This window comes from Leuresthes tenuis, unplaced genomic scaffold (assembly GCF_036924035.1).
Source record: "Leuresthes tenuis unplaced genomic scaffold, fLeuTen1.0.hap1 SCAF_14, whole genome shotgun sequence".
NCBI classification, from domain to species: Eukaryota; Metazoa; Chordata; class Actinopteri; order Atheriniformes; family Atherinopsidae; genus Leuresthes; species Leuresthes tenuis.
This window is the reverse complement of record NW_027325368.1, coordinates 13,324,977-13,350,933: the sequence shown is the minus strand read 5'-3', so window position 1 is coordinate 13,350,933 and position 25,957 is coordinate 13,324,977. Positions and strand designations below refer to the sequence as shown.

Here is a 25,957-nt window from a genome sequence, read left to right as displayed (position 1 = left end):
TTGTTGCATCACAACTATGAAAATCTGCATTTGCATTTGATCTGCAAGAAATACAGTGAGACTGACAAACAAAGACAGGTTGAGCTCAACAACTCCAAGATGAATGTGGGGAACTAGCATGGGGAGATTTAATATATGAGAATGAAAACACTGATATTAGCTGTCATTAGACTTCGGATTTCAAAGGGTTAATTCACCTGTTGGGCTCACTGTCATAATAGTGCAACCACTTCCCTGGAATCACAACTGGTTCCCTCTCTGCTTAAGTCTTCCAAAACCCCAAGGCAGCTCATTCAGAATGAAAATTAATATCAAGAAGTTTAATTTGTTTTAGGTGAAACCACTATCTGGGTACAGAGCAACATGAAGGACAGGCCACACTATTTGTGAAACAAAGATAAAAAGAATAACACTGGTTTCTTGTTTGGCTGTTAAGTTGGCTCCGACATGAGAGCTTTTTCCCTGCACAGAGAGTTTTGATGTTAAAGATCTTCAGGGCACCTGTATGTCTAAATACTGCTGGCATTGTACACTCCAACCTGGAAAACTAATATATTGTTTCAGAACATAATGAGCATTCAAAAAGATTCACTTCACTCAAAAACAAAGTGTAACTCTGGCAGGAATAATGTTTCTTGAAAATAAGAGGTGAAGTTCCCCTCTGACATTGCACCTTACTTAAACTGGAGACATACGCCACCTTGTTGTCTCAGGTGAAAGGAAACCAGGTTGTCTGACAGATCAAATTTCACAGGTGAGACAGATGAAACACTGAATGAGAAAGTGAGAGAATGTCCTCTTTTATAATCGCTTGATACTATATATTGTTATAATGACTCTTTGATAAGGTTTTTTTATGGATTTTTTAAGGATACCTGTTGTTTTTATTAAAGACAGTCATCGTTTCATAATAAAGATGCCATCTGACGTTCGATATATTTCGAAATCATCTAGCCCCGCCTCTTAGGGTTGGTCCTAAGGTGAGCCGGTTATAAACTGCTGCTCACACGCGGCATAGGTGAGTCGAGCTTCAGTGCTTTGGCAGGTATGTTAACATAGACACGCCTCTTTGGAAACGGTACAAGGTAGTACGCGTCTTGACGCACGCAGGGCTTTACACTATTTTTCTTTTTTAAAGACTCGACCGGGCTGCTCAGCATCACAGTAAGGATGAAGCTGGAAGTGTTGTGTAGAAGTCAGTATGACATGAAACACTTCGAGATGTCCAGTGATGCAGGGAGGTCTCCTATCTCCGCAGAAGAGGAGCTCGGGTCGGATGGAGACTACGTGGCCCACAGCCCTGCACCTGTTACCCCGTGTGGGAGCAGCAAGTCCAAACCTTACACACGGAGACCCAAGCCCCCGCTCTCATATATCGCTCTCATCGCCATGGCCATTCGGGATTCTTCCTCTGGACGTCTGACTTTGGCGGAAATAAACGACTATCTGATGAAGAAATTTCCTTTCTTCAGGGGCAGCTACACCGGCTGGAGGAACTCCGTACGACATAACCTGTCTCTAAATGACTGTTTTCTCAAAGTGCTTCGGGACCCATCTAGACCTTGGGGAAAAGACAATTACTGGATGCTCAATCCCCAGAGCGAGTACACCTTCGCAGGCGGTGTGTTTCGGCGCAGAAGAAAGCGCATTGACAAAAAATCCAGTCGGGAGATCGAGGTGTCTGAGCATACAGAGAAGGAACGAAGCAACGACCAGTCCGCTCCAGCCACCAACGCTGACCCGTGTCCCAAGTTTACCAGCTCATTTGCTATAGACAGCATCCTCAGCAAGCCGTTCAAGAAGGACTTAAACAAAGGACATTTCCCTCATTTCCCTGCCTTTCCCTGGCCAGGCTACAATGAACTTATGATCCACCATTCAAATACACCTGCCTCATTTCCACAAGTTAATGCGTCCTGGCACTTGGATCCCTGTGTGTCAAACGTCTACGGCGCTGGGCTCATTTCATAGACAGTCATACAGTAGAAGGTGGAAAAAAACCAACTCTATTTCTGTGTGATGATTAAAATCATCATTGTGCACTGATTATTGATGCAGAGGAGGAAGCAGAACAAACACAAAAGACAGAAGCGACTTTAAGTTTATGTTGGGACTCTAACTTAAATTGTACATTATTTTGGTGGAAGGGATGTTTGGTGGAAGTTTATTTTTTGTATCTCTGTTTGTTTCCCTCCAAAGCATCTCCAGGGTTTATTTAATGTTCTAATGACGACTGTGTTGCAAATGTTACTGAATAAATGTTCAACAAACAAGTCTAAATAATTTTTTATTGTTTTTCCTCTACATATTTTCCAAAAGCTTTTCAATAAAATGATAAGTAACTCTTAGTGATAGGCCAGTGTGTTTGCCATTGCTGCATCATAACTTGAATTTCAGTCATAATAGGTGTTGTGGAGCCGAATAGGTGGCACCAGCAACTTGTTAGATACCAATACTGTTCTGTTTGTCCGCTATTGTGCACGTGACTCCAGCTGGGAGAATTAGATCATACCAGAGGCCTCAGTTACCTTCTATGGGCCATGAATTCAAGTAATACTTTACAAGCTTGGAGATAATGAAGCCTCATCTCATTATATTATGAAACAATTGTAAGAAAAATAAGAAGAACAATATTTTCTTTCCACTTTCTGGAAAAGAATAAAAAAGCGCAGGAAAAAATATCTAGTTTTCAGCACTGCCGTAGGATAGAAGCATCCAGTATTTATACTTTCTGTCTGGGAATGTCTATCTCTTCTGTCACCACACCTGCGCAGGATACGGTTCACGCATATATTGCATCATGAACGAAATTAACTTCATGCCACAATAGAAAGGGTCCTCCAAGTTGACTCATTCTCCTGAGGCTTGAAAGTACATTACCTTTAAAGTAGCTCTGCGTTCTGGAAGGGTTTGCAAGCGAGATCTTGTTGTTTAGTAGATTGTGCTTTTAACTGTCCTGATGATGGGAAATGATTTGGTGTCTTAAGCACGGCCATTAATCTTCCCGTCGTATAGCGATGATTTTTTTAAAGATTTATTTATATTTTCCCCAAATCGCTCCTCAAGACTTTTTCTAAGTTCTCTGATATATTGAGTTCTCCGGGGATGTAATCCAGGCTCTGTGAGGTAAACTGACACTTGCACGCTGTGTGTGGTATGTTGGCACGCTCTGATGGAAAAAGCATGCTTCCTCTCATGTCAGAACACTAACCACGAGCAGATCCCAAACAAATCAGTCTCGGGACCCTGTAATGGACCCAAAGCAAGCTGGCATCGTTGCTGAAGTACACATAAGTTCGATCATTGTGATTCGATCTAACTCTTACATTGAATTGTTTACGTTTTGTCATATTGGTGCCATGTATTGGCTGTCAAATGTGGACAGAGGTGTTTAGGAAAGGGAGTCGTGGGAGGATATTTGTCTTACTCCACTGCGCTGCGTCCGGCTGCTAGTCTGGATCTTGGCCAGATGGGGAGGGAGCAGTTCCTGGCGATTTCTTGGAGGGATTTGGGGGAGGGGGGTGCAAGGGCAGAGAGAGATTTGAGGACTGATAGGTGGTCGAGTTGTGTTTGGCCGGGTGGTTATGTGCAAGCAAAGTCGAGGAGCTTTATCTTCCCTCTTTTCTGGGATTATTGCCAGCAATGGACGGAGAGAGTGAAGAAGAACAGCGGATGGCGTTTTTTAGTTGTCACGGTTATCCTTGCAGAGGCTCGCTGAGTGACACTAAACTTTAAAATGCTGCATGAGGAAACCCTTAACGATACATGAAAAGAGAACTTTTGAGAGCCTGCGGTGCTGAAATCCGAAAAGAAGCGCAAACATGACGACCGAGACTCCCCAGCAACAATTGGATCCCTCTCAGTCCATGCGCTCCTGTCCAGCTGCCGGTGCTTTGAGTGCAGCTGTGCTAAGCGCACAGGCAGTGATGGAGAGCGCTCGCGATGCAGCTAAAGGGAAAAAGGGAAATTCAGGCTTGAGGCGCCCTGAGAAGCCCCCTTACTCCTACATTGCCCTGATCGTGATGGCGATACAAAGCTCACCGACTAAGAGACTGACTCTAAGCGAGATATATCAGTTCCTACAGGCCCGATTCCCCTTCTTCAGGGGAACATACCAGGGATGGAAAAATTCTGTCAGACACAACCTATCTCTGAACGAGTGCTTTATAAAACTACCCAAAGGTCTGGGTAGGCCTGGCAAAGGACATTACTGGACCATCGACCCAGGTAGTGAGTTTATGTTCGAGGAGGGCTCCTTTCGTCGCAGACCCCGAGGTTTCCGCAGGAAATGCCAAGCTTTGAAACCAATGTACAGGATGATGAATAGTATCGGGTTTGGCGCGTCCATGCTGCCGCAAAGCTTTGATTTCCAATCACCTTCAAGCTCTTTATCATGTCATAACGGCTACAACTTGGACTTGATGGGTAATACAATTCCAGGTGGGTTCGAGGGACTCGGAGGAGGACATCACGTTCCACATATGTCATCAAGCCCCAGTTCATCCTACATGGCCGCATGTCAGGCGGCCTCTAACGCAGACTTTTGTCCGGACAACAGCAGCAGCCCACTACAGTCCTCTCCAGCGATGGCAGCAACCTTGGACTGTCAGTCTCCGTATGCAAATGCAGCCCCACACTGGAGTGCACCTGGGGTATCGTCATACATCAAACAGCAGTCTCTGGCATCAAGCAGTCCTGGCTCCTCTGCTGTGCACACGGGAGTGTCATCTTACTCTCTGGATCAGGGCTATCTGCACCATAATGCACGAGATTCCTCTGACATTCCAGGTAGAATATCAGTATAGTAAAACTTAGAGTTCTCTATATTTGTCGAATTGCATCACGGGTTTTCCTCTTTTCAGTCTTAAAGCCCCACTGATCTGCGAAAAAAAGAGGTTACTTCCCTTTGGGTAAAATAGGCCCACATATTTAATATGCGATCAGAGGTTATATATATAGACCATACATAGATATAGATGAGCAAAGACCATACAAATGTTACTCATGATTAAATTTAATTGATCAATTTGCACTAAATGAGCAGAAAAGTAGGCGATCCAAAATGTGTGTCAATAGAATATTAAAAATGTCTACTCTGTGCAAGCCAAGTTAAACTAAAAATAACCTGAGACAAAAAAAATACTAAATTATTAATAGCTTAAGTGAGTGAAATATACAAAACAAAACAATTTTGCTTGAAATGTTATACGAATGATTAACAGTTTTTGTGCCACAAGAAACCTGCTGCTGAATTGAACATTTCTACAATTTATTGCTTCTGTACAGAGACATCCTTTGTCTGTTTGCTGTGAAATACACACATGAATTATAACACAAGCAAATAGCTGTGAAAGTGGCATTAAACATACAAACACGCTCTTAAGAACGGAAATTAAACGTTAGTTTTATTAATTGCAACGCAGGTTCTTTTGGGCCTTTAGAATGAGAAACATCTGTATCGGGGCTATGTACATCTTACTCTTATTACATTGTTGCTTAGATATTGTTCTTAATATTTACTGTTCATATTTCTATTTATTTTTTAATAATACGCAAATTAAACAAATCAGTATCATTGTATGACAAAATTGATTTAAAATGTCATATAATAAGCTTCAAATGGTTAATGGTCTTTTTATTATTCTGTTGATTCTATTCCACCAACACATGTTCTTTTCCTCTAATTGACCGGATTGAACTGGATTAGCTATAATTGGACTTTATTTAAATTCGATTGTGCTGAACTTGTTTAATGTCTCTTCATTAAGTCAAAAGATTTGCAACATGTTGCCAAACAAATTTTCAAAAATGTTAGAGGTTAATCTACAAAAGCATCTTCAAATATTCATTTCTATTTATAAAATGGTTTGGTGTAATTCCTACATTCTATATAAAGTATGTATAGTGGGCAAAAACAGCAATTATGATATCTAATGTAAACTATCTAATGTAAACTAATGAAAAAAAGGAGAGGAAAAATATTGAAAAATAATGCAGCTACAGATCAACTAATGAGATGATGACCCTTTGTGCCCTGTTTGTTTACAGTGGGATTGTCTCGATATACCAGCCACTCAGCTGCTCCTGTGCGTGACAGGAAGGAGTTCGTTTTAAACCTAAATGGAATCTCTTCTCTCCATCCCAGCACCGGGGGATCTTATTATCATCAGCTTCACCCGCACCACCAAAGCGTCTATCAGGACGTAAAGCCATGCGTAATGTGACGTGAGGAAGCTAACGCATCACTTTCCATTTCATTCTAACTGTCCAGAGGATTTATAAAACTCTCTCCTCATGAGGCAGGGACGAACTTTGTCATTGTAAAGAATTAATCTGCGAATAAAGGTGCTGATGTAGGGACTTGTGGCACTTCACATTTTCATTATCACTGATCTAACGCAAACTGATGAACAGTATTTGAACATATTGGTGAATCTGTATACTCATGCACTTCAAATTAGATTTCTTGAGTTCCATGCTGATCTTTTTTTTCTAAAGGGCCATGTGTTTGATGTCTTAAAGAATAAATGTTTCTGTTTCTTATTCAAACTTAAACAAATATCACTTTAAACATGCTCTGCATCTCTCTTCGTTTCTCACGTTTTCTTCCCTTTTCGTTGTCACACACAGAAAATGATATGGTGGTTGTAGCCACAAAATGACACGAAATCCGATTTATGGGATTTCTTTTTTTAACACTGCAGTGTGTGGACGAATTGACACAATACTATAGCATTAAAATGTCGGGCTGAATGATAATTTCTCCGAATTGTAGCAAAAATGCATTGTATCTTTTAGATGTAAAATCGACATTGGCATTTTCGTGAGCATCATCAGGTAATTCCACCGGTGTTCAACTGGATCAACACTCAGCTCCTAGGTTCTCCCTGGAAACGTATTCCAGTTTAAAAATGAATGACTACATTATATGGTTTTGTTTTTACTCTAATCACACATTTTAAATTACGAACAAAAATGACCGTAAATACTTTAGTCCTTTGTGAATCTGTTCATTCTGCTCAGTCCACATTGAAGTTGTGCAGCGGTCACTGAGATTCAACCCTTCATCCCACCTCTGTGTTGGTTTGACTTGCACTGCCATCTGGTGGTGATTAAAAGTTTAAACGGGTCAAGCAGAACTCGGATTTGATTATCGTGCAGTCTTGCCTGATGGTAATGCAGTCATGTCAGAACATGGTATACACACAAGTTGGTGTATTCTGTCAAAGTGGATGTTCACGTCTGTCGATTACAGACATAAGCACGCACAGCCTGTAAGTTAGAATTTAACTCCTCTAATTTGAGCTCCATGCCGTTTTGAACTAAACTTAAAACCAGACTTTCCCTCACAAGCTGTTCGATTAATAATGTAAAATCTGAGGTCTATTTTTTCATTGGGGCTACCAGATACACGCGGTAATATGCTGCATAAATTCACTTCCGATGGATATTAAAACTTTAAAGTTACATACCCCGTTGCTAATAGATACTTATAACTATCTCTATTCACGTGATTGTTGTTGCAGTCTTGTCATTCAAATGTTATATTTTCCAGAAAGCAAAGTCACGTGAGTCTGTTCCACTGACCGATACATTATCAATGCATTTGCTGTCCATGGTGCTGAAAAGCACATTGTAGATTAAATAGCAAAAATTAAATAGATTGTGATTAAATAGCTAAATCATTCAAATAATTAGCAAATCAGAGTTTATGACGCCGCACAGAAGAAGTGTCAAATTGACTCGAAAGATATGAATATGACATAAATATCACATTTCATGTGTTACACTGTATCAAGAGAGCAAAGATCTCAGATGTTACGCAAACTAGAGTTCAGTAGAACCGCTGGTGATGAACTGTCATTAAATCCCTTCACACTGACTTCTGTAAATTAAATCTGTCAAGACAGTTCATCCTTCATCCAACAATGACTTCTACTAATTTGAACCTTCGCAGCCGCCGTCATTTATTTTAAATTGAGAAATATTTTGTGCTCGGCCAGAAATGTGTTCTTTTGCAGCTGATGTCGAGTAATAACATCAGCTGTACACTGACGTTAAATAGTAACTACCTTTAATACAGCTCTGACACGGAAAAATTGCAGAATTTCAAGATGCTACTCAGCTCACTGTGTCTAATCTTCAACTTAATAGATTTTTGGTGTAATTTTTGGAAATATTTAGATATGTGTACGTTTGTGACTTGTCAAGATGGAAAAAAATTAAATGAAGATTTAGAAATGCGGAGGTTGATTTCATGTTGGAATCGCAGCCAAAAAGTCTTCACATACAGCGAAGAACACCGGCAGATACATACAAAAACGAGGCATGCTTTTTCTGCCAGTCTGCAACATATTTGTCCTCAAAGTGCTGTCATTCATTGACTGTTATTTTCTTGTGTGACTATTTTTTCACTGTCATCATTACAGATTTTGCTCCTGAAGAACTAAAAGAAGTTGTAGATTGCAGAATAGCTGTCCTTAAATTCTATTTGTTCTTTTTTTTCTTTTCTTTGCTTTCTGTTTTGTACTCCGAAACTCTTCCAGTGGCCCTAAAATATTTTCAGCATGAAGTGTTTACACATGTAATCTGTGTTTAGAATTATTAAAATATTCATTGTAATGTACAACATAAAGACTAACTGAAATAGTCATCAGCCGCCTAAAAAAGACCCCGAATTAAAAAAAAAAAAAAAAAAGCAACAACACTGTATTTAGCAAACTTTATTGTAATTATTGCTTTTGACAACAGTTATATTAAGTATTATGACTGGGAATTTATATTACTTTACAATTAACTATGTAAATTCCATGACAAAATCACGGGAATGTGAAGCCATGGCACCTCGAAAAAGAAATGAGCTGCAGTGTTAAATAAACCAGATTTTAACCAGATTTATTTTCAAATTTTGACAACTGTATGTCGGAGGATTTTGACTATTCTGCCGTATTCAGGGGGAGGGTGACTGAAGAGAGACGTGAAAAGAGACCAAGAAGGACCACAGAGCAGACAGATGAAATGAGGGTCCTCCCATGCCAGACAGCCCAAACTCTCTTACTAAATCATATAATATTGAAATTTTGAAAACAAAAAAAGAAAGAAAAAAGGGAGACGCAAATATGATTTATAGTACCTGTTTTCCTTCATGATGCAAAGGTTACCACACTGAATTCCCCACAGTCTGTTTGCTCTCACACATACGGAGGATTGCTGCACATGAAACATTTTGTCTTACTGAAGGTCAGTCAAATATTGTTGTCATACTGATGCACCTATGTGGATTATTTGAGTGCAAACTTTGCAGTGGAAAGATACCACAGATAAAATGTTTGTGATGACTGGCTGGGATAACTTGGCATCACGGATTATTTGATAGGACCGCATCTTATTCCATACGTGCCGGGGCCTAATCCATCATATTCCGCATTTCGAACAATGCTTTTCAAAATCAGATTGTTTTGCCATCTGAAAGTGCCTGCTTCTCTCCTCTCATCAGTTCAGGGCTGTAATACTGAGGTGAGCCATGAGATGGCAGCAACCTCTAATAAATGTTCTGCAAGGCTTTGTATCGATTCAACTGCAGTTTATGTAGTTATGACTCTTGGTGCGGGATTTACACTGCTGCAGTGTAGGAAATAAAGGACAAAAGAAATTCTGACACAATTTTTTGGGCGCCTTAACCACAATAAATAAATAAAAGTCAGTTATTTTGTTTTGGAGACTACATGTAACTTTTTCTCTGGAAACGTGCAACCAAATGTGGAGGAATTCAGTGGGGTCAAGAAATTAAATCCAATTGAGTTCTACACATTATATGAACATTTTGAAAAGAAGGTGCCTTTTTCTGAGAAATTGTACTACTATGCCCCTTCTGACCACTAGAGAGAGCCAAGTTCATGATTATGATGGTAAACCTTGAATGGGCTCTAATGTCCTTTCTCCTCGTTTCTTTCAAGACGACGTGAACAATGTCAGGAATGTGAATTTATTTTCTATTTTAGGGCACAGTACTTGCTTTTTGCGTTGGAATACCATCATATAAGCTTAAAATCTTATTTGATAAAAGGTTAATTTTGTCAAACTTCTGTCAGACTTGATATCAGGCTCACAGAGCGGCATTACGCTTAAAAAACAACAAGTTGAATCTATTTTGTGCGGTTATATGTTGCGATCTTGGTCGTTGTTTTTGAGAAAAAGGGAAGCAAAAAAGGGAAAAAGGAAAAAAATAAGTATAAAGTATAAAAATAAAATGGGTCTGATTGTTGTCAAATTTCATACCAAATCATTTTCAATATTTGGACAGGTGATGCCTGACAACAGAAGATTTATTTAATTAATAAAGCTATCATGATTATTTTGAATGTCAGTGTTAAAAGAAAAGCCAGCATCCATGTATATTGCGTCTGTTGTTTTGTGCATTCATTTCACACCGTGCACACACCAAGTCATACTTTTCACTGCGCCTTAGTGGCGAATAGAAATAATGAGGAGAAGACTGGGTGGGCAGACCGTGGTATTAAGTAAAAGGCCCGTCGTGAATTGTGTAAACAGCCCAGGGCGGTGGAAAAAGTTCATGCCCCGGTCCATGTAAGGAGAAACCGGCGGAGCACTGCAGGCCAATGCACGGACACTTAATTAAGACGATCTGCGGAGGATTACAGCGATATAGGGACTGTAACTTTGTCTCACAATGATCATTAACAATTTCATGCGCCATCGCTCTTGACAGCAGGACGACGTAAAGACCTTCAGGATAGGTTTATGAAGAAAAAAAAAACTCATATTTTCCTGATTTACCCTCCTCAACCCTCTTTCAATCTCATTTCATACAATTTGGTAAAGTGATTCAACAAAAAAAAACAACAACTCAGAAACTCTTCGGTAGATTGTTAAATGTCAAAACCGATGAAAGGCTTATCTGTGTAAAAGATAACTAACAAACATACATAAAAAGTCAGTTACTCCTCTGGATCAGACATCCCAACTCAAGGGATTTTCAAACATTTTTTGTTTTGTTCGTGTAAATCCGTAACCTGGGTGTTATGCTGACCCCATTTGGTTCCCTGCATGTCTTTAAGATGCTCCTTTTGAATAAACTCTCACACCGCAAATAATCTTTATTTCCCACTGTAATGAGATCGCACTTCACCGCTAGCTGCAAATGATGCGAGGTCCTTCTCTGCTCTGATCTCCCACTGATCCGCCGCTGGTGTTGAGTTTTTCAGCTACACTTTGAAGACGTTTAAGCTCACGTTTGGTTTGGTTTACTGGTGTTTGTATACACAATAAATGACAAATAATGTTCTTATTGTCAAGACCAATGTCCACTGAAACTTCATATGCATGAATTATATTTTTCTAATGTAATTATTTGATGTTGTTATATCCATTTTACAGTTTTTAAATTTTTTAATTTGGAAAGTCTCACTTTGCTATTTTCCTTAAAAAACAAAACAAAACATATCTAACAGGGGATGCAGGGTGCAGGGATACGCATCCATCTCTGCGTACATGTGAGTTGATCTGTCACGTCTGAAGGTTTTGGCAGGAGTGGGCTGGGAGTTACCGACACCTCCTCTACATTTTTTTCCCTGAAAGCCCTGAGTGTGGTCAGCAGCTCTCAGCTCTCTATGCACGGCCTGACTTCCCATTGGACGACCCGTGGGCTTTTAGGGGCGGAGCTTCTCTGGCAGCCAAAAGGACGAAAGAATTTAACTGCGCAAAAGTCCTGTATGGTGACGGATGTCCAAAGTTCAGAACTTTTTCACTGTGCGTTTCATATGGTCTCAAGGATGGGGACAGCTTAAACACAGCAGACTGCATCGCGGTGAATACTTTTCCTTCATTTTTTCTGTTTAAGTCAGCATCGAGGAACTGTGATTTGCGCACCTCAGTCTTTAGAGGAGGGAGAAGTGGAGCTCACTCTCTGTGTATTTTGGATTTCTACTTTCACCGGATCAAAGTGAAGACATGCAGGCTCGCTACTCCGTCTCCAGCCCGAACTCACTGGGCGTCGTGCCGTACATCAGCAGCGACCCAAGCTACTATCGGGCCGCAGCCGGCGGGGGATACACGGGGATGCCAGCACCTATGAACATGTACTCTCACGCGGCTCATGACCAGTACCCTGCCAGCATGGCCCGGGCGTATGGACCTTACACCCCCCAACCTCAGCCCAAGGATATGGTGAAACCTCCCTATAGCTACATTGCGCTCATCACTATGGCTATCCAGAACTCGCCTGACAAGAAGGTGACCCTAAATGGGATTTACCAGTTTATCATGGAGAGGTTTCCATTTTACCGAGACAACAAGCAGGGCTGGCAGAACAGCATCAGACACAATCTGTCTCTGAATGAGTGTTTTGTCAAGGTGCCCCGTGATGATAAGAAACCCGGTAAGGGCAGCTACTGGACCTTGGACCCGGACTCTTACAACATGTTTGAAAACGGGAGCTTCTTGAGAAGGAGACGGCGGTTCAAAAAGAAGGACGCGCTGAAAGAGAAAGAAGAGCGGCTCCAAAAGGACGTGCCGCCGAGACAGCAGGGCCGGGAGCAGGAGCAGACAGTGCAGGGCCCCCAGCCTGTGAGGATCCAGGATATTAAGACTGAGAACGGAACAGTCACGCCGCCGCAGGCCGACTCTCCCTCCCTAAACACCGTTCCCAAAATCGAGAGCCCAGACAGCAGCAGCATGTCCAGCGGGAGCCCTCACAGCATCCCTTCCAGCAGGTCCATCGGCATGGACAACTCCGATCACCACCAGCACCATGGCCAGGCCTCGACGCAAGGCTTCAGCGTAGACAACATCATGACCTCCCTTCGGGGATCTCCACAGGGAGGCACCGAGCTCAGCTCCAGCCTCACCGCCTCCAGCAGGACAGGTATAACACCGTCTTTGTCCTTAAACTATTCTCCAAATCAGACATCTGTCTATAGTTCACCCTGTAACCAAAACTCCATCTCCACTACCTCCAATGCAACCTATCATTGTAACATGCAAGCCATGAGCCTTTACGCTGGGGACAGATCTAGCCACTTGGCACCAAGCACCACCGTGGACGAAACTTTGCCAGATTACTCAGTCACAACCACCTCATCCTCCTTGACCCACGCTAATCTAAACTCTGGGCAGGAGGGCCACCATCCCCACCAAGGGAGGCTGGCCTCATGGTACCTCAATCAGGCCGGAGACCTGGGGCATCTGGGCGCAACTTACCCAACTCAGCAGCAGAACTTCCATTCAGTCCGAGAGATGTTTGAATCCCAAAGAATTGGCTTGAATAACTCACCGGTGAATGGGAATAACAGCTGTCAGATGTCATTCCCACCAAGCCAATCCATCTATCGCACTTCGGGAGCTTTCGTATATGACTGCAGCAAGTTCTGACCAAAAGAGAAAAAAAACAACAAAAAACAGCTCAATCTTTTCCCCACGGTGTTTGAACTCTGTCATTAAAATCCCCCCCACCCCTCCCCCCTTTACTTGTCCACACCACATGGACTAATATCAGACGAAAAACAAAAACAGAAAAGACTTGATCTTGGTTTTTCTAAAGAACAGTGTTACTGCAAATAGCACGTAAGTCTCCTTTTGCTTTTGTTGCTTTCTGTGATATGCTAAAGATGTGTCACTTTTTCTTGGACGTGTAAACTGCATATAGTAATTTATTTCTCAACTGTAGCCGGATATTATGGACCAAACACCCAAAATTGTTTCTAAATCGAATTGCCTTAATTGTCCAAACAATTGTTCCATTATGAAAGTTAAGAAAAAAAAAAGGAACGTGTATATCGACGTACTATTCTAAAGATTCTTCATTTGTTGAAAAGTATTCTGAAGGATTTGTTTGTTTGTTTAATAAATTGTCATTTTATGTGAGTTAAAGTTACGCCTCATTTCTTCAGACTTCAGAACTGGCGAGTAATATTTTACACTCGTTGTACCTTCAGTGCAGTCCATGTCAGTTATGTGTGTTAGCTGTATGCCTCATTATCAATCAGACCCTTCTACCTTAGATTTATTTATTTAATAATGTGAGTTTATCAAATTATGATTATTTTTTTGGCAGGAGGAGCGTCTATTTTGACAACAGTTTTCTGTTGATATTTACAAATGCATAAAAGTCAAACAGCCTTGGATTTTCTCTTTTTACATTCTAATAGAAGACAAATTCACACAAGCACCTCTGGATATGCGCAGAGGATATCCAGAATAGACATGTCTATTTCTAGGTTTTAATGTTCTTGTTAATACTTGACATGAAATCTTTATATAAATCTATATTTTCAGTGTGAAATCAGGCTTTATGACAGATCAGCCTGACCCTGAGCCAGTGAGCTGGGAAACACACTCAGCACAACTTTGTTTTGGACTGCGATGTGTGTTTACTGGCGCATACCTGCGCTCACTTGATATCATACCGCACATGCCTGAGATATTCTCCTTGTCACTTCAGTTTTGATATTTGAATTCACGCCGTCTGACACGATGCTGACCTGAACGGAGACAATATGGCCGTCACGTTGTATTTTGCCCAAGTCAGATTTGTTTTTCTTTCCTGTTTTTTCTTTCTTTCTTTTCTTTTGTTTTGTAAAGTTTGTGGACATCTAATTGAAATGGTGAATATTTATATTTTCAATTTACGTCATGCTTCATGCACTCGAGAAATCAAATCGAGCTTTTGCAGGAATTCTTGTGGGCAGTTCAGATTTTATTCTATTTTTTGCACAGTAACAGTTTCATTGGTATCTCTCAGCACGATTAGACCCCATGTTAATGAGCCAGAATATTTAAATCACTTAAAGGACAGTCGACCTTTTTTTTTTTAGTCAGCTGCGATGATTGACTTTTCAGCTATGTGAATACATTTCCGCTGTTTTCCCTGACAATGAAAACAGTTTAATTTAATTCAATATCAGTTTGTTTTATTGAGGGTTTCAATCATTTATTTGACAAAGAAAGACATTATTTTAATTTTCACTTTTTACTTATCTTATTAAAAAAAACGAGTAGTTTTACTTGGATAGACTTTTAAGAAATATGTGTATAAAGTAAAAAGTAAAGACGTGCATTAGTAAAGTCTGTATGCAGAACAATACTACTAATAATAGTAGTAGTAATATTACTATTAATGATATTAATGTACCCATTGATAGACTTCTTCACAACTAACCGTGACACAGAAAAATGAAATATAAATGTGTGAATATTGGAGCATTAATTGTTCATTAATTGTAAGCAGCCTAAAAAATGACAATTTATTCATTTGTACACATATTAATACTAGCATTTCCTATTTTATCATTTGAACATATGTAATGGAAATCTTGCAGTCTACAACAGAAACTCTTCTACGCACGGATTTACCAGAGATGTTTTTGCAAAAAGTTTCCTTTTAAACGGAAACACCGGAGTGGCAGCATGTCCCACAGAGAGCAGCAGACAGACGGACGCAAGTCAAACCCTATTCCTGAATAAATAGACTTTGATATCACAACACGTTGTCAGATTATGTTTCTAAAAATCGTTTTCCACATTAGACCTGGAGATTAAAAAAAAGACAACCATGAAACAACAAATCCGAATCGATGGAGGCCACGTTACTTTAATTGACCACAGTCTTAAGTCATGATCTGCATTTTTATGGGGGAAAAAATCTGTTTCATTTGCATTGTTCAAAACAGCACTAAATCCTTCGTGCGCGTGTCTTCGAACTCTCCGATTGCACCACAGTCAGGCTTATAAAAGTCATTAGATACTTTCCCAAGTGTAGGCCTAATAAACAAACGTCGTGTTAGTCAAAAGATTGATGGCGCTCTCACAGAATGGACCAGGTCAGGAAGGAATAAAATTCAATCAGAGAGCTGGAATCGTTTTTCATGAGACGGAAAAGGCAGAGAGGGAGACGGGGGTCAATGAGGAGGATGTCGGCCGCCAGCGCACCATCAACAATACAACAGGACGAGGCACACAAAGAAGGGAGAGGAGGACCATGAGCGTGGAGCTCATGTGATAGGAGTTTAATTTCTCAGTGCTGTAATTATTGGTAGGAGCAAGTTTCTCAGACAAAACACGTGCACAGAGCGGAGAATTGAAAGCTGGTACTTCTTGTACTAAACTGATACTGTAGCGGGTCACTAATTTCCTCTGTGGGGTTCAATCCGTCCCGAGGATTGCCAATACTAAATAAAGTACAAATTTAATTTCAATTTCATTTCCCCCTTCAGAAGAGGGGGTAAGAGTGAATTATATTCGGTATCTTGTTTACAGTTAAGCTATCTCACCACCAACAGCGAAGATGGTTCAGATAATTCGTTCTCACAACAAAACACACTAATCAGATGAAGCTCGGGGCCACCTCTCACAAAACAGGGCCACAAGTCCTTTGGTGGCTTCTCGACGCGCAGACTTTTGGGGATCGCCGTTTGAAAGCCTGTGTAGAGGCTTTATCCTGCGCCTTCCTGAAACGTTCCGCTACATTCCTGAAAATGCACAACTTCCCTCGCTGCTTTGGGTCAAATAGCAAAGACAAAAGGCTTTGTGTTTGTCTCATCTTTCTTATTTAATGAATCAGGACTACTTATGTGATTTCAATTTGTTCCAAGGATTTCAAAAAATTATCACAATTATTCATCGTGTCTCTAATACATTCTAAAGCACGATTTTAGTGAGGGAAATGATGACCGACTCATGAAGTTTCTTATCGTATTTAGGAAAAATAGTGACTATCTGATTTATTCAAAGATGAGAGCCAATAAGACAGATGCTCTGTGTCGAACTGTGCTTGAAGGTCAGGTCAAAGTTCAACAAACGCACCTAAGATAAATAAGCGTTATCTTGCGAGAACATTATCATTTCATATAGCAGGGATGGAATATCAAACTTGTCCCACTATTACTAAAGTTACATACAATGCCGACTAAAATCGTGATGTATGTGATGTTTAGTTTTATGTCATTCACAATTATCCACTCATGGCCCACAAACATGAGGTTTGAGGTGAAACTTCCTTTTGCAAGCTTTCGTTTTTCGTTTTTCTGTTTTCTGTTTTTTTTTACTTTCCGAAGCGCAAATGAGCGTCTTTCGAATAAGTTTGCTCACTTAAAGATGAGAGTTTGACAATACATTCCAAATCAAAACTGACAGGCTATATGTTTTTCTACACGCTGACATTAGCAGATGGAACTGATCGATTTGTTATGATTAGATAATCTAACTTCTTGTCACATCCATCTGGTGGTATTAAGTCTGGTAAACGAGCAAGGAGGCCTTATAATGTTTTGCAATCTTGGATCCAACTCAGTTTTTCTTTTATGATATTGGCTACAATGGTCATCAACTATGTCTGAAATTGAAAGCTTTTCCACCGTAAAACTCCACGTAAACAGAGTTGTACTAATGCATAACTCTAGCTGTGAGTATTTAAGCCATTCCTTGTTCCTCTGGGTTTACAAAGGGAGGGCAGAGAAAGAGAGAGTATGAGTTTATAAATGAAATAAATGCTCGGTGAGCCCCCGCAGACTGTGTGCACCTGTATGGCTGAGTGACCGCAGCTCAGTATGGAAAATGCTGTGTTTTAGTACTCGGTTGCTCCAAGCGCCATCTGTTTCTAATTAGGAGCTCGTAGACGCAAATTCTGTCTGCTCTGCTGTGGCCAAACGTTTGAAAGGTTGGAGGTCCAACACTTGTCTCTCAGAGCGAAAAGCAACCACCGCGTGCAGTTTCTTACCCTGCACGTCTCATTGTGAAGACAAATGATAATTAAACAAAAAGAAAAAGACAAAATGTTTGTTCGCCTTTGTCAGAACCCACAGAGCGATGAATTAAACAAAGCGTATCGAATTAAATGATTAAACTGAAATCGTGCAGCATCTCCGATGAAAAAACAAACAAACACAAGAAGTCAGAGCCTATAACCGCTGGGACGGAGGGATAATGGGGTAGTGTGAATTCAGACCAGGGGGAACCGGTCGCCCTGCGAATAACCCGACAGCCTTGGAGAGATACCTCAAAAGGGAACAGAGTTGCCTTCAAGTTACACAAAACCAGCTTTTCTGCAGCTTGGCCCGCGGTTTCTAATTATAGTACATTTCAAGCCCGCACTGCGCACATGAATGTTCCAATTATACAGTGTAAAATACAGTAATTTATGGTCCAATGTAGTTAAAATGTATTAATATAAAATGAAGCACTAACAGCCAACGCCAAGCAACCATCGTATAATCTGAAAGCAGAGCTCAGTTCTGTCGCGTGAGGGTGATAAAATCCGCTTCCTGTATTTTATGTTTGCTAATTTATTCAGAACTTTATTATACTCCTATCCTAAAATTAAGAAATCATAGGAGCAAAGGCTTATAAGAAAATATAATGTGGTGAAAAAGTATTAGAGAAAAACATTTTCTTTGATGGTCTGACGCCATGATCATTGTGCTGCTTCGGTTTGTAAAGCACATGATGTGTTGAGCAAAAATGGAATTAACTGGCGTCTAAAACATTTCTGTTTTGAAGATGCAATGTAGTTACAGAAACATTTTTTTCCATTTTGGTTTAGTTTAAATAAAAATCCTGTCTCTACGTCTTGAAATATAGCAACATTCTATATGAACATATGGGTAAGTCGCTGCATGAGGGTGAACACAATGCGCATATTTATACCTGAGTGCATTATCAGTATGTAGCAGACGTGGAGCCCAAACGTTCGGGGAGGAGCAAATTCAGTAAGAGTGCAGTGCTGCTGGAGCGGAGTAAGCTGAATAAACTTGAACTCTGTGTCACTTCAAAGCTGTCCAGCTACTGCTATCTGAGCCGCAGTAGCAGTTGTCTGTGTCTTTCGCGGGTCTCATCTCATTTAAAGTGCAAGGCGACCACTGGGCCATGAAGACATCAACAGCAGACGACTTAGAATGTTTTCAGACAAAATGTCTCCTTTAATACCTGAAAAAAAAAAAAAAATCCGCTTTAGAGTTACTTTAGAGTCGTCTTCTGATCCAGAAATATATGCAACCACCTCGTTTAAAAAACAGTTGCGTTAAGGAACACAAATGAACCTGAAATATTGATGAACTGTATAAGTATAAAGGCATTTCAGGTGGAAACACTTCAGAAACAAGATAAGCAACATAGATTTTGAAAAGGCACAATAAACTGAATCTGATTTTTGATATTTTATCAGCAGTCTGATGAGCTCTTGTGATTAGATTGGATTTAGAATGAATACTGCCTCTCAACATTCAGAGTCTGACATGAAATCATACCACTTTTCTGAGGAAAATACGTTTAAAATGAAACAAAATTAATCCTATGTTAATTAAGAAATGATTAGCTACACACACACAAATATACATACATATATATAAATATATGTGGGTGGTTGTGTGTGTGCGTGCGTGCATATATATATATATATATATATATATACATCTATATAGATGTATATACAAATGAAAATGCATATACACACGTACAGAAGAAAAGGATACAGTGCTGGAAGTCACTGCTCTTACTGAGTCCATCAACAGAGAAGAAAAAAAGAGTGTCACACAAACCAGATGAGGAGACCATAATGAATTGGGCTGCAGGTTAAATGCCACCTCCCTTTGAAAATAAATAAAAAGTGGTGAATCACGAGGAAGACAAACAAACGCATTTTGATTTTATAATGCGCTGTGTGTGGATGTGTGAGGAGGCCACATCAAGTCTCAAAGATCCCACATGCAATTAATTCTTGGCAGAGACTGTGTACTTTGCTCCCTCATGCAGTATTTATATGATAGAAAGGTTTTAGGGTTGTTGATTTTTACTGGTGTGTGTCACCACTACAATGAGTGCTCCGCGAGTGGTTCTGGGGTTATTTAACATGGGCTACACCTTCTGACAAAATGCTAATCTCAATGATGGCAATACTGACAACAGCTTTGCGTTGTCAGTATTATATTGAGATCACATCAATCCAGTGTACTGCAGCTGATTTATTAAAACAGATACACCTAAAGACAGAGATGGAAATATCTAATTACACATTGACTTTGTCATTTATATGTGGTGGTCTACAGGTCATGAAATTATCTGATAAAAACAGAGTTGACAATTCAGAGCCACTACAGCTAATCACAGTGTCAACAATAACACATGTAATTATGGAAAACGCAATTCAGTTCTTTCCCCATCCTTCTCCTCGGTCTTTCCTGCATTCGCAGCATTGCTGATAGATTGGGTAAGTGATGTTCTGTTAAATGAGGTTCAAGGGGATCATCAGAAGAATTTCAGTTGGTTAACTAGTTGTCTGCGACACCCACAGACACAAACTTGTGTCCTGTCACTGACAAGATGATACTTGTTTTTTTTTTAAATGATTTTACTTATCTTAAAGCCTGAAACACAGTCGAATATTAGGTATTTACTGCTTTTACTCAGCTGTTATTTACTCAGTTGTTTTCTAAGACCCTGCAGAAAGGCCGCCAGCAAGAGTCTGCCTGTGTGTGGTAGTAGGCAATGTAGCTGTGTTCAAGTGCACTCATGCATGCAGCTCCCTATTTCACCCAGATTGTCATCAGATGTGATCAGTCCCTCCAGCCAAAAGAGCAGGAAGCAGAAATTTACCTGCAGCTCCCCTGACCAAAAATACCCCCCAACACACACCCGCCCACCTCCCCGACACACCACCCTTTCCACATACGTCATATGCTGCGATGGAGAATTACTACGCAGAACAAGGTGTGAGGTGAAACACAGGCAAGGAAAAACAAACTGGTTCAAAGAATAACACTGACCTCAGCCTCAACTGTTGCGCATTTTCACACTTTCTGTGGACTTTCAGTTTATTTAAAAGAGAACTGCAGATGGAGGAGCACACGATCTCCACATAGATCCTTTTGGCCGCAGTAATCTTGACTGGGCATGCAAACTGCAACAGCATTAACATGCAATATAAGGCGAGAAAATTTGTGAAATATGAAACCTCCTGCATATGCAAAGCACGGCACAGATTTTTTGCTGTGAGTGTATCGCAAATGTCAGCAGTGTGAGTTTGTGTCAACGGATGATCTGCTCTCTGACCTCTAAGAGGAAAACCCTTCCCCCAGACAGCCTTTTTCAACAGCCAGTTGTTTACTCTTCAGCCAGTTAACTAATTTTCTTTAAGTCATCCTTTCCCTGTTTTCATGTGTGACTACAATGTAGAAAGAATTCGAAACACAAACACAGAGGTGAAGAAAGATAGGAATGAGTTTCTGTAAAGAACACAAAAAGGGGAAAAAATCTAATGAGGATAATGTCAGAGAGCTTGTTGCAACATTGGAAACCTCTAACAAGTCCTTCAAAACAACTTTACAGACTTGAGCTTATCTACTGCTGGGATAAATTCATACTTTATCTGCGGTTCTTCCTGGATGTCTGTGAGGTGTGCAGGTGTGAGGCTGTGTCTATGTGTTGCGAAGCGGCCAGATGGTGTTTGTGTGTGATGGCGAGCAGCAGCGATACAGCAGTGGTTCCTTTCACAGATCAGCACTCATATCTCTGTTTCATCTCCAGGCTCGCTGCTCATATAAACATCCCTAGTCCACGGGCCTCTGATGTTTCTGCCTTTGTGTTTACAGTGAGAAGTCAAGCAAATACATGAACTTTAGGACAAAGAGAACAAGGATGAACAATGGACTGAGAGGCTAAATGCTTGAATTATTTCCAGAGAAACATTACACTCATGCTAGTACTTTAACTTTTTTTTACATGACATAGCTTTTAATGATTTTTTCAAAGCAAAGAATGCAGTAATAAAACGTCCCTGTCTTTACCAAACATGAGAAGATATTAACAATCATGCTGCTTCTTCTGCACTTTTATTCACTTTTGTATTATTGCTTTACCAGTGGCAATGAGTCCTTCCAAAATTCAATTCAGTGGAAGTTTTATACACACACAATACACCCTCTGGTCTGCACACTATACTCTACAAGCAGTAGGAAGCACTTTCAATTACACTGATTCAGCATAGACATAGTCTGACCCAGAAAAAAGAAGTCACGTTTCAGCGATTGAGGCCTGTAAGCAACCCAAACGAAGAGTTCAGGAAAAGTGGACTGAAACTCTCCCTCTCCCTCTCTCTCTCTCATATACGCACACACGCACACACACACGTTTACACACAAGTCGGCCAGAAGGGTAAATTGTCTTTGCAATGAGGCAAATGAGATGTAGCATTCACTTTTGAAAATGGAGCTTTGTCTGAAAATAATCTTGGTAAAAAATAATCATGCACGTTTCCAATCAAACCAAAACTGTGTGCAAAGCTGCGACTTCGACATCAAAGCACACTCAGAGCAATTGTCTCCCCCTGCTCCCTTTAAACTGCCCGTTTTTCAACTTTGAAAAGAAGAAAAATCCCCTGTACATCAAAGAGGGAGACAGAGAAAGTAATTTAGCCTTATCTTAATTGAGCTGCAATTTTAATAATGATCTTACACATTGGGACTGAGGAGGAGAGGAGGAGCTGCAGGAGGAGAGACCGGTTTCCCCGTGCGCCACTGCTCTATTCTGGTTGTCTAATCTCAGTTCCAGACATGTCATTGGGCCATGATTTATGATGACCTAATGTTTTGTTTACTTCATGCTCATAACAGGCGGGTGGATTGCAATGGGCATGCAGTATGGGGAAACATGAAAGCGCTGGGGCTGCTTGCAGGATTGCAATCCCCAGCAGTTCATAGAAATAAACAGCTATGTGCTTCAGCCACCTGGCATAGTACCTCCTTCAAATTGAGGGCCAGGACTTCTGACCACTCAGAAGTTTTCAAAAGTCCCAGGCTGTGTCTCATTGGTTGTCATGATGCAGCCATCAATCTGCATTGTAGAGGTTACCCACTTGATTTAACCCCTGAAAAAATACACCAACCCCCTCTGTTCATCCTCTTTCCCAATAATTGCTTTGCTTCTTCCATATGAGAGGGCAAACATATGGGGTCTGACAACTACTTGACAGTAAGGTCAAGAGTCCAGTAAGTCAGTCCACTTGGATTCAGCTTCTGTTGACGTTTTTCTGGTATTTAGCGAAGCAGTTGAGAGGCATTCAAACAGTAAATGCTGTAGAGGAAGTGCCGTTACTGCTAAGGAAAACTATCACAATGGAAGCTCTGTGCCAGTGATTTACATGATATGATAATGCGAGTGCGTCATAATAGTTTCCTTTATTAGTAAGACGTGTGTTGCCAGTACAAAATTTGCTTGTGCTCATCAACACTTTTACTTTTGTTTCTTTCATAAGTCTCACCCAGCATATCTGACCGAGACAAAGTAACTCCAGTGACTTTTCTGTGGAAGCTTGTCAGAGAAACGTTTTTGGCCTGGTGGAGGTTGGTGGACAGTAGTGCCAGAGAAACAAACGTCATGTCTCCACCTGCAAGAGGGTGCACACAGGTTTCATCTTCCTGATGCAGGCAGTAAAAAGCTGACAGCTCAGTGTGTTTTTCTTCCAAGCACAGCCTAGTAAATTACTCATCGTAAATATTTTCTCTTCTGCTCATTCATATCAGCTGATAGTCTTCACACAATTAAAATCATTGTATCTTATGCAATAATATTGAAATAAAACATTTTGTGATCTGTAAACTTTACTGTCCTTTAATGAAAGCATTATTTCTTGGAAAAGAAAAACTAAAAGGACATTTTCCACAGTTCATCTATCGAGGCCCACTTAAACTCAATAATCTCTTGGTCCTCATGCTTCAGCTGACCCAAAATCCATGTGGTCATTTCATGTAGAACATATAGTAGGGAATGTAGGACGGGTAATGTGTTTACTGAGCATATACACAGTGCCCCAAACATTGTCAGTGTGTTACAGTCAGCCTGAATCACACGATTTAACAAATCATCATGACACTGTCGACCCTCTCACCGTGTATTACCTTGTGTTATGGTTCTCAGCTCCTCAGTGCTTCGTTTTCTTTTCCATATTGTGTCCCCTTACTGTGGGCTGGATCATTTTATTAACACAGCTTGTGTGAAGCTGACACAAACGAGACACACAACTCATAGTGTGTTGAGTACCTTTTTTTTTTACAACCATATTACACGGGGTGCCCATTCAACTTTTGAGCTACCTGGCTGTCTGACAAGTGAGGAGCAACCTAAGTTTGTAACAAGTTGAAAATCTTTTCGGGGGATCACAACAACTAAGCACTTTGGAGCTCAACAAAGAACAAAGAACAGTCTCTAAGTTCATACTCACGGTTGACAAACATGCTCATATATCTATACAATATTCTGTCTATGCAAAACAAATTAGATAGCCATGATTTATGTTATTTGTCTGCCAGACTTTCAACTGACCTCATATAACAAGGGAGAGTCTGGGTGTATGTGTGCTGCTGTAGAGTTGTTTACACCCACAGCTGAGGATTTCTGGTGACCCATCAACACTCTGCAGTGTTCCCACCTAACCATATAGTAACTGTGGCTTGTTTGGAGCCTTGGCTGAAGTAAAACCAAAAAAACATCACTTAGTATCAGTACTGTACCATGAAATGGAACTGCACCAGGAAGTGGAATTTTCCAGGTTGTCAGAAATATATATCTTGCGCCATATATATATATATATATATATATATAAAAAAACATAAAATGTGTTATAGGAATAATAGAAACCTCCAATTAGAATGAATTACTTAAATAAAATCGTGCTGGATGTCTAAAAGAACAGATGTCTAAATTAATGAATAAACAGAAATTTTGTGACAATTTCACAAGCCCAGGCTTATTTCACACAGCACCAAATGATGTCACACCAAACGTTATTTGTATCTTTAATCTTGTAAACTTCAACTGTTTGAGTTTTTGAGTTTCAGTTGTTTATAAGACAGCCTCGAGGCCATGCCAACAACCCAGTGTGATGGAGATGTCACTTGTGTAAATATTTTTCTCCTTCCAGTCTGGCCATTCAATATTCAATTTGAAAATCCCATCAGATAGGAATTTCCTCCTTCTGCACCAGCAACCAGAGCAGGCGACTGCTACATTCTTATCTTATCAGCACCTACAATCTTGCATAGCGTCGTGCCCAAACAGGGAGAAACTGAATCTTAATGAAAGTAGTATTTTCGCTCAAAATTCCTCCATAAATGTTGCAAATGCTGAAACTAATATGAAGATGGATTGGTCATGAGTTCACACTCAATAATGGCTTTTTGTCGAAAGTAGAACAATAATAAAATCCTCTCTTGCTCTTAATATCCCTTTCGACTTCCCCTCCTGTTCTCCTCTCTCCTGGCAAGGTGACATGCATGATAAGGCCAGTGAAGCAAACTAAGCCATGACTAGGTCTGCACAGGAAGCGCAGGCGAATCAGTAGTGTTGTCCATTAACGACAGCTCCGCTGCCGTCAGAGCCTAGAACAATGGACACAGACTCCCCCTTGCACTGGGAAAAACATAGTCAGCCTACAATCTGGCATGCACTGACGGAGGAGATAAAGTTAAGAGGAGAATAAAAGAAAGTAATCCAGAAGTTTCATTGACCCACACGAATGTAGACATGATGCCCAGATTTTTAGAATAATCTTGATCTATCTGTATCTGCATTATAAGCCCTGATGTTACGTGACATTATAGGTGACATCACGGGTGGGTTCACTTCAAGAGTCAAATTATAAATTCATACCTTGACACCTTTTCACAATCATTTAGAAAAAAAGTGGACGAGACGATTACAGTATATGCATTAACATCACATGTTTCACTAGTCACTTTCCTAACACTATAGAAATTTGAATACACAAATCACTCAGAGATTTATTTCCCCGACTGGAACACACTTATGTGTGGCTGTCCTCCACAGTACATCAGTAAAACATACACATTCCTGCCATGGCTTTCTTTACACACCAGGAAACTTAACCCGGGTCTCCCGAAAGCAAAGTAAAGGCAAGATACACTATGAAAACAAACAAAGCACAGAGTCTTGTTAA

The 25,957-nt window shown here is 40.4% G+C and overlaps 3 protein-coding genes across 3 annotated transcripts; all 3 read left to right on the top strand.

Annotated features, from left to right (window-relative positions):
- The first annotated feature begins 1,007 nt into the window (after positions 1-1,007).
- Positions 1,008-2,152, top strand: foxq1a (forkhead box Q1a). The gene has a single exon (XM_072364148.1). The coding sequence runs from the start codon at positions 1,171-1,173 to the stop codon at positions 1,969-1,971; it is 801 nt and encodes a 266-aa protein (XP_072220249.1). The 5' UTR covers positions 1,008-1,170; the 3' UTR covers positions 1,972-2,152.
- Positions 2,153-3,495: 1,343 nt separating this feature from the next.
- Positions 3,496-6,476, top strand: LOC140268659 (forkhead box protein F2-like). The gene is made up of 2 exons (XM_072363604.1): positions 3,496-4,788; positions 6,049-6,476. The coding sequence occupies exons 1-2, from the start codon at positions 3,822-3,824 to the stop codon at positions 6,222-6,224; spliced, it is 1,143 nt and encodes a 380-aa protein (XP_072219705.1). The 5' UTR covers positions 3,496-3,821; the 3' UTR covers positions 6,225-6,476.
- A 5,183-nt stretch (positions 6,477-11,659) lies between these two features.
- Positions 11,660-14,001, top strand: foxc1a (forkhead box C1a). Its single transcript, XM_072364291.1, has one exon. It carries the CDS (start codon positions 11,971-11,973, stop codon positions 13,387-13,389), a length of 1,419 nt encoding a protein of 472 aa, XP_072220392.1. The 5' UTR covers positions 11,660-11,970; the 3' UTR covers positions 13,390-14,001.
- The last annotated feature ends 11,956 nt before the right edge of the window (positions 14,002-25,957 follow it).

Excerpts from the sequence above, each read along its gene's own strand:
- foxq1a (XM_072364148.1), top strand. The coding sequence starts at position 1,171 with ATGAAGCTGGAAGTGTTGTGTAGAAGTCAGTATGACATGAAACACTTC.
- LOC140268659 (XM_072363604.1), top strand. The coding sequence starts at position 3,822 with ATGACGACCGAGACTCCCCAGCAACAATTGGATCCCTCTCAGTCCATG. Across the intron at positions 4,789-6,048 it reads AGATTCCTCTGACATTCCAG|TGGGATTGTCTCGATATACC; the intron begins GTAGAATATCAG and ends GTTTGTTTACAG.
- foxc1a (XM_072364291.1), top strand. The coding sequence starts at position 11,971 with ATGCAGGCTCGCTACTCCGTCTCCAGCCCGAACTCACTGGGCGTCGTG.